The 12,903-nt window shown below is 30.0% G+C and overlaps 1 protein-coding gene across 1 annotated transcript in view; it reads left to right on the top strand.

Annotated features, from left to right (window-relative positions):
* The window catches only part of LOC129971770 (uncharacterized), a 41,550-nt gene that overhangs the window by 2,173 nt on the left and 26,474 nt on the right, over positions 1-12,903 (top strand). The window contains exons 3-7 of the mRNA XM_056085747.1: positions 2,312-2,439; positions 5,003-5,124; positions 7,329-7,528; positions 10,802-10,900; positions 12,470-12,584. Coding sequence (XP_055941722.1) covers positions 2,312-2,439; positions 5,003-5,124; positions 7,329-7,528; positions 10,802-10,900; positions 12,470-12,584 — 664 coding nt within the window. The remainder of the gene's footprint in view (positions 1-2,311; positions 2,440-5,002; positions 5,125-7,328; positions 7,529-10,801; positions 10,901-12,469; positions 12,585-12,903) is intronic.

Consider the following 12,903-nt stretch of genomic DNA (forward strand, 5'->3'; position numbering starts at 1 on the left):
GCATTGAGTTACGGGCAAAATTTGATGTGTGGTATTTCCAACAAAGGCTATGTAATTTTTTGATTGTATGTGTCTAACTATTTTTGAGAATTATATTTGTCTGGCTATCAGATTTTCAAAGAAGTCTATATAGTACCTGCCTGTATGGCAGTTTTAGGTAAAAGTCTTGCCGGTATCCTGGCATAGGAGTTACGCGTCTCCCCCGTGATTTGGGCGTCCCGGGTTCGAGTCCCGGTTCGGGCATGATTGCTCTTCCTCTGTGTTCTATCTGTGAGATGCGTGAATGTGCCCCCTTGTAGAAAGGGGTTGTGCAAGCAAATGTGAGAGTTTCATCTTCATATGAGCTAGAAGTCAGACTTCTGCTCTCGGCTGCTCAGGGGTTTCTACCCTCAGAAGCTACTGCACCCCTTTCCGTGGTAACGCGGACACGATATCATCATCATCATGGAAAAGCCTTATAATACCATTTCAGATTTTAAATGAACATTTTTAGAAAAGAAATTTCTTTCATTCTTCGAATTCTGACGTATAAAAAAATACTTACAGGCATTTTTCAACAACCCCCATTTTCAACAATGTCGAATTTTTCAAAAAAAAAATATAATCAATTATTTCCATTTATATAATATATTTTTAGGTTAAAAATTCCATAAAACTTTCTGGAATAAAAAAAAGGAAAAATGTTTTTCTAATTTCTTATTTTTTTATATTTACTCTAAATATAACAAAGCTATTATAACAAACGATACCTTATTGTATAAAACTTTTTAATATTTGTAATTTTTTAAAACTTTTCCCGTCAGATTCCCTATATATTTTTTTATTAAAATGCTAAAAACCGTTATTAAAACTTATATTCCATCCCCTCCTTCATTTATCGGACAGAAACCTGCTTTGAAAAGATAACTCAATAAGATTTTAAATTACTGTAACATATTTTTCACACGTTTTGCTACTTTTCATGACAGTTGGACATGACCTTCTTTTAAGAATGTATGATGTGCAGCCCAGGTGAGGACGTTATTCTCTTTCAAAGAATTATATTTAACAAATCTGTAATTTTGCTACCCGGCACGAATTGTGTCATCGTGGGAAAAACCGTTGTAAGATCTGTCCTGTGCGTGATGAACTTGGCGACCATTTGGCGACTTGGCGACGAATTTGACGAGTTTGGTGACTAAATGGTAATATTGGAAAGTTCGAGAACTTTCACGATCCATCCACTAAGAACCGAGATACGCCCTGATTGGTCTGGAAGATTCTAGCCCCGCCTCCCGGAACTATATAAGACAGGCACTCTGAAACTGAAAAAAAGTCGTGTGTGAGAGTAGTCGAAGTCGCCGACAAGTAAAAGAGATTAGAGGATTAGACAGCAACCTGTTGAATTAGCGATTAAATGCGCTGCATTATTACGATTGATTAGCGGTATTTGTAGAAGAAAATTTTGTAACAATATCATATGTAAATAAGAAGAATAAAGTCCATTTAAAATCAGAGGGAGTGGTCTCCTCAGAACTTTCTCGCATACTCTCTAATAAATGCCAGAGAACGCATTACATGGCTTACAATAGTTACGAAATATTAAATTTTGATATGAATTTAGCATTTTTACTGAATCCATCGTGTCATCCTTGGCGAATTATTTGGCGATTAATCAATTGCATGCGATTAATAGTATCCAAAATTCGAATTCGTGTTTTAGATACGTTTTACTCAACCGATTGAAACAAAAATTTGACACAAAACTGCACTTATATTCATAAATTGCGCTACCAAATTTGATATATTTATGCCATTGTATTTTTGAATTATTGTTTATATTTCCAAAAATATAGACCGACAGAGTTGGATTTGGCTCAAAATTTGAGAGCTGTTAAATCTGAGTGGCGAAATTCATCTATCTAGCTTTTTTTTTTCATTTTGTCATTATCGTGTTACCTTATATTCGAACAGATGGACAGACAGACTTTCTTTAAGTAGATTTTACTCAAAATTTGATCAAAATCTGCAAATTTGGTGTAAAGATTGCATTTTTCTACAAATTTAATCCGTCCAAGTCAAAGAGTTTCTGAGCTATCTTTGTCACAGACAGACGGACGAACATTTTCTAAAAATGTGTTTATCGAAATCAGGGAGGTCTAAACCATGGATTTTCATCAAAATCTTGAGTTCGAATTCTTTGATGATTACTGTACTTTCTCTATACTACGCATACGAGAAAGTAAAATAGAATGTACTAATTCAAATAGAAGGGAAGGATATTTATTCATTTTTAATGATTTTTTTTAATTGATTCTTTTCATATTTCTAGCTGGCCGCTTATAATCGTTTCTTCTCGGATTATAACCTGAATACATCACTGTTTGAAGAAATCAAGGTGCCATTAGACGAATTCTTCACCTGCACTATAGTCAGTGGCAGTGGAGAAAGAAAATGCGAGTAAGTTTTCCGAATATTAACATTACTTTAGACATTGCTCAACAAAATTATTGTGTCGAAGACAAATCGTCTCAGATATGGAAATCTTCCACGCTTTTATGTATGCACTTGAAGGTGATGATTTTACCAAAATAGGGGGAGGAGGAAGATTGAGAAGGCGAATAGTTATTATTATTATTTATTCCACATAGTGATTTAGCTTACTCAAATGATGAAAACCTGGCACGAGTAGGTGGTTAGGGGAAATGCTTATATTTATTATGAAATTTATATGGAATTTAATTAAATTTTAAATTAATTCAATTAATTAGTATAAGGTATTTTATTAAATTTTAAATTATCTCTATTCATAAGCTAAAATATTAGAATACATTGCAATGTACAGTTATATTATAATTGATAGTAGTATTAACATACTTGAGTGAAATGACTATTCAACAAATTAATGCAATAATTATTAATAATAATTACTATAATATTAATATAAAAATTATTTTAAAGGCACGAAACGTTGATTTTAAGAAACATCTAGCCATTATTTTCTGATAATAATCAGAAATACTATATACTTTAAAAAAATCAAGGAAAAAAATTTTCCTATAACTTTAAACGAACAATTCTTGTATATACATAAATTTAATTCGTGTATCTCAGAAACGGCTCTAACTACTTGGATCAAATTTTATATTTAGATAATGTTTTCTTTTTAAGTTTATCTATATAGGAGTCTTTCTTGAAAAAAAACTCAATTTAACTTTAAAAAAAAAAAAACTTTTTTATACTTATTAGTTTTTTTCTATCTGCTCTCATGCTGACAATATCATATAGCGGCATTTCGGACCCGATTTTACCATGGTAAAATTAAGTGCGAGTTCAAAAATATAAGAAATGATAAATAAACTGCAAAATAAATACTGTAATATAGCAGATTGTTTCGAATAACATGTTAAACTAAGTGCATTCATGAGTTTTTTTATTTATTTATTTAACTGACTAGTTCATATGTAGATAAGATTGAAAAATATTGAAATATAATCAGTATGTGATTCGTATCTAAATATTTTCTCCAAAAAAACACAATTTTACAAAAAAGAAAATATTTGTTAGAGCAAAAATGTCAAACGAAAATTAGCCCCAGCATTATCTTCAGATTTAGAACCATTTTCACCCATTTTGATCTCAAATAAATTTCTTATTCCCCGTGAAATGATGGCAGAGTTTTAAGATTGGAGTAGATGATTAATTGTTTTTATATTTACTGTCAACTTTCAAATACGGAAACCTTCCATTCTTTTGCGCATGTTCACAGGAGGCATTGAAATTTCCAAAAATGGTATTAAAGAGGACAGAACATTTATGCATATATACTTAACGCATATATTTATGTAGTTGTACTGTAAATTCTGTCTATCACCGAAGTTAGGTAGCGTTAAATTGAATTAAGCATATGGACAATAAACACGTGCATAATTTCCTAATTAATATGAAACAGTACGGATGAAAACGATAAACGAAATAAAATAATAAAACTTAGATAAACTACATACAGTAGACTCCCGATTATCCGCGGAGCTGATTATCCGCGCCTGCCGCACTAAGTTTTCTTTTTTGCTTCCAAGCAAAGGGAAAATGCTTCAAAAGCAAGAAGCAAACACAAATGACTGATTTCTTCAAAAAGATGTAGTTTTACAGTTATGCTTTTGTAATTACATAATACATTACAGTATTAAAACAGTATTAATTTTTCTGTGTATCCTTGACGCCTCTCGTAAGTACAAAGCACTTTTCTGTTTTCATTAACAAAATGCATTTTAGGTAAGTTTTGAGTGATATGCTAAAATATTAAGCGTTAGTGAAACATTTCCTGCTGTTTATTTTATGTTTAATTGTACATAAAACGATTTTTCAAAGTTGGAATGACTGTTTTCTCTTTTGCTATACCCTATTTTTAGCTTTTTTCGGATTATCAGCGATTTTTGTTATCCGCGGCGGCCGAGCCACCCAATTCCGCGGATAATCGGGAGTGTACTGTATAATGAAATGACGGTCAAGATCTAATAAAGAACAATAAAAATGCTATCATCTTACTCACTGCATATCACCTTTATGGGAGGTAAAAATCCTTTAAAAATGATAATATCACTTTTCTGAAACGAACAGCTCATGGAATGATTCAAAATTCTGCTTTCAAATTGTTGAAGAAATACAAGCACAAAAAGAAATCTAAAGAAAATTCCAATGTGCAATTCGTGCTGTATTAATGTTTTAAGATTCATCTGTCTTTCTCCATGCTATTTTTTTAAATTTACTCTTAACCTTAATGGTCTTTATCCATATAAAAATTAATTAAATACTTTTAATACTCTGCTGCTTTATATTGATAGAGCAAATTTAAACTTATAGAAGTATTGATGTAATAACTGATAAAAATATCGATTTTTTAAACAAAACATTCTTAATAAATATCAGCACAGAAAATCATTGAGTACAGTGATATACTGGAAAAAAGCACGAACTAATTGCATGATAATGTAATTCATGCTTTTATCTTTTGTATTTACAGTACTGAACATGCTCTAGTTGGCTCTTATTATAGTTCTGCTAATGCGCCCAGTATTTGTTACACCATAAACTCCCTCTGGTCACAACCTAATTTGAAAATTCAGAAAATAAAGAAATCGGAAAGTAAGTCCATTTTGATCAAAAATAAAAGTATTTCATTTCTAAGTTTTTCTCTGATTTCTTAATTCGTTTCACTATTCATTTTTAACAGACTCAATTGTGAACAAGCAGTTTTTCGAATACTGATCTAAATTAACCAATAAAATCTCTAACATTTAAGTAGAAATAATAGTTTCTATATAAGCATGTAATTTTCAATTGTATAGACAATTTCTTTTAGAAGTACAATGAATCTTGGCAAAATCAAACACAATAAAAATTTGATTTATCGTGAAATTTAAATTAACAAAGACTTGGTTTAAGAAAGAATGCAACAGAAATACCTTTATTGAAATGCAATAACAGCAACAATATTTTTTCCGACTTTTAAACCAAAAAGTGATGTAAAGATTTTTTTTTAATTGATAACTTTGCTAAATATTAAAGCTCCAATAAATAAGCAGTAAGTAATTTTTATAAGTAACTAGCCGCCTTTGGCGACCAGCCGGTTCGCCAATCTTAATGTTCGTTAAAATTTTAATAATTAACTATTTTATGCAATTCCTACTTTAATAGCTTCTTCATCAAAATATTTTAAAACTTCAAATTTTGATAGTCATATAATTCTCTCATAATATTATAAACACCTTCAGTCATAACGTAATATGTATCTCTCTAATTTTCTGTTAGTTCCCATAGAATTTATACTATAAATTAAAATGGAAAGGATTAATCTGCAATTAATATAATAATATTTTTTACTGAAACAAAGTATTTTTTTGTAATATGATCACTGAAAACAGTCACTGAGCGTTTAAACTTTATGGACACTAAAGAAGATCTTTCCTAATTTATGTAATATTTCAAGAATTTGTCAACAAAATATTCTCAGATTCATTATGACCAGAACGATTAATTAACAATGTTTAATTTTAAATGCATCAAACACTAAGAAAATAAAACGAATCGTTTAAAGTAATCGGTTGAAAACAGGTTTAAAAAAAACTAAAAAAACGATGTACTTAAAATTATAAGCGTATACAAAAAAAATATATAACTAACATAAATACAATTTAATTACAAAAACATGCAACTAACCTAAAAATAAATTAAATCATCCGTTGATAATGGTTGTCATGTCAACAATCAGAACACAATGCGCATGCGTGAATTTTCAACGCCAGTTACTGTAAGGCAAATACGTGAGTTTTTCTACGCCAGTTGGGGTAATGCTATGCAGATTAGAAATTTTTAATTTCCTTTATTCTGTTTTATTTTAATTCAAAAGTACTTAAGAATGAATCTGAATGATCGATTCATTAACAATGTTTAATTTTAAATGCATCAAACATTAAGAAAATAAATAGAATCGTTTCAAATAATCAGCCGAAAAATCTTAAGCCAATCCTCGTGACTGTTGGGAAAAAAAACTGAAACCGTACTCATTTGACGGTGGGGAAAATGAAAAGACTTTTTTGGTGGAAAAGTTAGTTTTAAATTAATAATTAAAATTCTAATTAAAAATTCAAAAAAAGGACTATCCTATCTTTTAAGTTAGATGAAACTGCACACGGTGTGCAAATTTGAGTAAAATCGGTTAAGTAGTTTAGGAGTCCATCGCGGACAAACAACGTGACACGTAATTTATATATATTAAGATTATATTTTTAAAAATATAATTTTTATTCAAATAAATCAGTAATTTTAATAAACAAGCAATATGCTTCACTTTGAATAAATTGTAAAATTTCAAAATAAATTGTACAATATTTGTATTATATGTAAATTGTATTATATTTTCATCTAACGTATTTTAACATTTTTAAATTCGGCAGCAACGATATTGTTTACTATTGTAATATAGAAAATAATCTTTTTATTTGTAAATATTCACTAATTTATTATTTCTTTCTCGTATTAATTTGCATTTTATGATTTTTTTTTATTTCCGTGAAATTTGAATATCGTCTGCTTTGTGTGTAAAAGAAGGAATGCTTAGTATTCTATCGAATTCATGTTTTTTAATTATTAGTTTGGCAACGCTTATTCAGATGTAGATGTTTTTTTATTATTATTATTTAAAGCATTCATTTTAAGTTTAGGTTTGATGCTAATTTATCTTTATAATAAGCTCTATTGTACCTTTGCTTAGGAATAATTTCACGGTTTTAAAAGGTAGAGATGCTATAGCAGGTCAAGATTTCATTTCATTCTCCTCTTTATTTCAGAGATTGTTCTGCAATTTTACATAGACATTTCGTTCAGAAATCGCCATGCTTCCTTGGATGAGATACAGCACCCGACTTTCAGTTCTTTCTCTTCGTCCACCGTGCAAATGGCAATCCATTCTCCTTACGTTTATGGGAGTCCATATATTGCGGGAGTCGGCTTCTTGGGCGGAAAAAACTACAGAGTGAAAATAAAAGAAGTGAGTAATTTCAAAACCATCATGATTTCTTGTTACCTTCTCGTATATGTAATATAGAGAAAATATAGTAATCGTCAGAATAATTCGTACTCGAGATTTTTGACAAATCTCCATGTTTTAGAACTCTTTTAGTACAAAAAACACATTTTTGGAAAATTCTGTCTGTAGATATATAAAATTCGGTACACAGATTTCCATCTATAGTGTCCACTTGTCGAATTTTCAGTAAATCAAATAAGAAGTTAACGGTCTGTACTTTCAGAAACATGTATACGCGATAGTTCAAAAACCCCATTATTTAAATATATCAAATTTGATACGGCATTTTGTGACTACAACTGCAGTTTTGGGTCAAATCTTTGTTTCAATCGGTTGAGAAAATATGTCTAAAAAGCAAATTCGAGTTTTGAATACTATTAACGCATGCCAGAGATTCATCGCCAATAATTCACCAAGGATGACACCATAGTTTTATAGTAAAGATGCTAAATTCATGCTAAAAGTTAATATTTCTTAACTATTCTATGCCAATGCCATTTAAGGTGTTCTCTGGTAGAACAAGTTCATTAGAAAGAATGCAAGAACGCTTTAGGAAGACAACTCACACTGTTTTTTTTAAATGATTTTTTTCTTTAATTTGTTATGTTTATGATGAAGAAATTTTGTAACTGACTTTGTATTCCCTTTTCCGATGTGCTATAGTTTTGAAATTTTGTACACTTTTGTACTTTTGATGCGAATACACTTTTTTAATATCTACAGAATGTAATCATTAATTAATAGACTGAATAAATTAAATTTTGATTCAATATAAGAGGTACCATTCGATATTGAATTTGATAAAACAAATTGATTACAAAATTCCTTAGCATTTATTACAATGAAATATTTTTTTTTAAAGTCATTACTATAAAGACCAAAAAGAATTATTTAAAGATTAATTCCTTTATATGCATGTTCTAAAACAGTTCAATATAACTTTCTCACCAAAAATACGGAGATGAAAAAGCAAAATCATAAAAACACGAGATGCAAAAAAAAAAAAAAAAAAAAAAAAAAAAAAAATTCTATTAAGTCTCAATGTTTAATCATAAAATTTCTCTGCAAACTGGAAGGTGAAAATTATTTTTGGCTTGAAGATCATTTTTGGCCCCTAACTTCTAAGATATTGCAGTTACTGAAACACTTTAAATACAAAAGTTTTCCCGTCTTAATGAGGCGCTAATTTTGCTGAGTGGATTTATTTTTCTATGTTCAATATTAAGAAAGGTGCAGTAAAAATAAATAATAATAAAAACTTCAACCCCCCCCCTCCGCCATTTCCTAACCCATTTAACTAGATGAGCCATTTACGAATTCGTCCGAGATTTTTACATTTCTAACAACATATTCCAAGCCAGTTAAAATCCGAACAAAATTTCTCTAATTATCCTGTATATAAGATAATATGGGCAAAGCGTTGTACGCAAAGAAATTTTTTCCGAAGTGTTGTCATGGAAACCATTGTAATCGGTAGTCTTCCTTCAGGAATCTACCTAAAAATGTAAGAACCTAAGTACTTATTAAAAATCTGTAACCATTCCCATTCATTCGTAGTATTCCTCTCTGAGTCACACTTTTTACGATCTTGATTGCGTGTCTATATTTTCCCTAAAAACTTAATTAAGAAGTGGTTAGTCATTAAAGAAATAAATTTCCTCAAAACAATTGTTATCAATTCTTTCTTGCAACAGTAACACTTATAAATATGGATGGAATAGTTAAATGTTAATTCTAAAATACGAAATATTCTTTTTTGCATTTTAAATCGTGAAAAGTTTATTCTCAAATAGCTTTGGGTAATAGGGTCTCTCCATTGTGAAAAAAAACAGTTAATAAAACAGACGTAAAGCTCCCTCATAACTAGTACTAGTAAAATTCGTGCGCCTTTTACCATGGCATGAATGAATGTCTGCGAAATCAAAACCACATAAACTTTAAATAAAGTTTAAGAAAACAAAATTTAAAATAAAAAAGTTTGAATGTTCATGTTTCTTCATTAATGAGAAAGCGTGTGGTTAATGACAAAAAAATAAAAATCGAAACAAATAACTAAAAATGAAAATGTGCTAAAAAAAAAAAAGAAAGGGAAACAATGAAATTGGAAAAGTTTTTTTATTCAAACGATGCCATTCGGATTTAGAGTATGCGAAAATAATTTCATAATTCTTCTTTTCCAACCAAATCAGCACAGAAGTAAAAAGTCTATCAGCAGATCTTTGTTTCCTGCCTCTGATTAGGAAAGAAAACTTTAAATAATCAAGAAAACAGTTAATTAAAAATCAATGAAAAAATGCAGTTTCATCGTTGTTATTTTAATGTAGAAAGTAACTTTCACATTATAACTTGGAAAAATTTGAAAAGAATAACGGAACTAAAACTTTTGCTATCAGTTTTACGCAACCAGCTTGTTTCCTATATTATTGATTGTTTTAGGCTGTTAAACTTTTAACATGCAATGCATGTTTTAAAAAAAATTCACCTTTTTATTTCATGAGACTGAAAAACATGAATTTAATTGAATCAGCAATTTTTTGTGATCAACTAATTATTTGACGGATTTGGTCTGAAATTCGATAGATATGTACACTTTCGATTTTCATTCTGTGCGTCAAATTTTATTCATCTTTCCGCTTTTTATAATTATTGTGTTGGGTTATATTCGGATAGCCGGACAGGCAGACTTCTGAATGGATTCAGTTCAGAATTCGATAGAAATCTACAAATTAATTATAAAAATCGTATAGCAAATTTCATTTTTCGAGCTTAAAACTCTTTTGAATCATCCTGTTCATAAATAAAAAGAGTTATGAAAATGTGTTTTTGAACTCAGTGAGATTTGAAACTTGGAGATTCGTCAAAATCTGAAGTTCGAATTTTTTCCAAGATTATAATCAAGAAAGGGAAAATACTAAACTCCTGCTGCTTAAAGCTACTGAATGTTAAATCCATGTACGCTCAAACGATAATTCGGAGGAAAAGTTGGAGAATGAAATGCTACAGAAGTATTACCTTCACCATTTTTTATGGCTCGTAATTAAGATATCAATATCCAGTAAAAACCTTCCATCTACTGATAAAACTGAACTGTAAATCATGGGCCTTTTCATATGAACTATATGAATAATACTGACAAATAAAAGTTTTGAACGCAAATTCCATCAAATGTTAACAAACGCTTGATAAAATCTTTCAATATGTTCGAATTCCTTTTCTTCTATTTTTTTTTCCTAGAGTGAAAAGCATTTGTTGCCTCCTCCTTATCAAACCAACTGCACAGATTATATGCCAGAATGGAGAGCACGTGGTGGAGTTGGGCCACTGAATCAAATCGTAAGTTGTTAATATAAAGTACGTTGTTAATATATGATGATTTATTTCAGAATGTAACTCAATAATTAGATACTCATTACTCATGCATTAATTTCGTTCTCTTTGTATATTTCATTACTTTTCTCAAACTTATATATTCGATTTTCCATATTTTGTTTGAAAGATAGAAAAGAAACTCTTGTCTAGAATTTTAAAGTTTTTTTCTTTTTCTGCTATTAGAAGGAATAGAAATTAATTATTCTTACAATAATTAAATAAAATATTAGTCTACTTTTTCTTGTTCCTCGTCAAAATCGGTTTTGATTCTTTTCTGATAATATCTGTAATGCTTCAAAATCAATACAAGAGAGGAAAACAAAAGAATTGAAACGATTTTGCACATAAAACATTATATAAATCTAAGAATGAAAATCATATAAATATATTACTAACGTACACTGAGCATTTAAGAATTAAATCGTTTCGTTTGACATTCTTTCTCGATAATTCATAGAGTTCTGGCTCGGTAAAACAGTTTGATCACATGATATCGAACGCTCATTCTAATTAATGTTATTAATGTTAAATCGTCAAGGAAAGTATTTTAAATTATCTGTTTTGTTCATTTATCATTTTGAAAATTCATAAATGAATCACTGGACTTCTTTTTTTTTTTTTTTTTGTCTCTTTGCGATTTTTTTTAGACAGAAAGAATATCAAGCCTGTTTTTATGATATTAAAATGTTGGTTTCATTTTAAAATAAACTATTAAAATCTTTGAAAAAATGCCAATACTCCCTTTGTCTCTAAAAACCTAAGTAAACTTGAAATGATCCATTAACCATTTTAAGCAGTTAATTTTAGACAAATGATATCAACCTGTAATACATATCAAATGCGCTATGCCATTTAATTTTGAATCACAAACTTTTGAATGAGAAACGGAGTGATATCAGAAATTGACACAAAGAATGTGTACTCAATTTGTTATTAGATTATAGGTTAATTACACCTTTGGTAATTCTAATTCCAGTTGATCTAAAACATTTTTACAAATTCTGGGAATTGTGGATATTCTGCTATATGAAGAGATTTTTAGCTGACGAGTCTGACGATTTGACAGCAATTTTGGCGATGCGGCGACAGTAAATTTTTATTACAGAAAGTTTCTACACGGGAAAATAATATCCAGAAATTTCGGGTATCTTCCCAACATGTACAAATGCTTTTGACCAGTCAGCTGTTATTTTGTGTTTTGTGTATGCGTGCGTGTGTGTGTGTGCGTGTGCGTGTGTGAGTGTGTGTGTGTGTGTGTGTGCGTGCGTGTGTGCGTGCGTGTGTGCGTGCGTGTGTGCGTGCGTGTGTGAGTGTGTGCGCGCGTGTGTGAGTGTGTGTGTGTGTGTGCGTGTGCGTGTGCGTGTGTGAGTGTGTGCGTGCGTGCGTGTGTGTGTGTGTGTGCGTGTTTGTGTGTGTGTGTGTATGTGTGTGTGTGTGTGTGTTTTAGTAAAAATGATATACAGTTTTGACCGAAACCTGAATAAAAAAATTATATAGATGACGTTCGTAATCATTCAATTTTTTTTATTGCAGATGGTTATCCAAGAATGTAAATTGAATGAAACGCTACGACAATTAGGATGTGTACCGATCACAGTAGACTATCCACATGATGAAAAAGTTTGCAAATTCTGTGAAACTTGCACCAGTGAGTATATTACTTATTTATTACTTGCAAAATATTCAATCTATTTTCAATTTTTAATATTTGAGAAATCAAGCTATTATGTACAAAACAGGAACTTCGAACTGGTCCGAACTTCAATATGCATTTACATATTACAAACCACATGCGAAGAGACGTCAAAATACAAAAGTTGAATTTCTCCGCCGTTAACAGATACAGCAGTGGTGGCTATATGTATATATATAATCTAATTTAAACTTAATTAATTACCTAATTTTAGCTCAATTCAGCATCTTCATTCAAATTAACTTCATTCTAAAATATTCTCTTATTTCCTGAT

Source organism: Argiope bruennichi, chromosome 6 (assembly GCF_947563725.1).
Source record: "Argiope bruennichi chromosome 6, qqArgBrue1.1, whole genome shotgun sequence".
Lineage (NCBI taxonomy): Eukaryota > Metazoa > Arthropoda > Arachnida > Araneae > Araneidae > Argiope > Argiope bruennichi.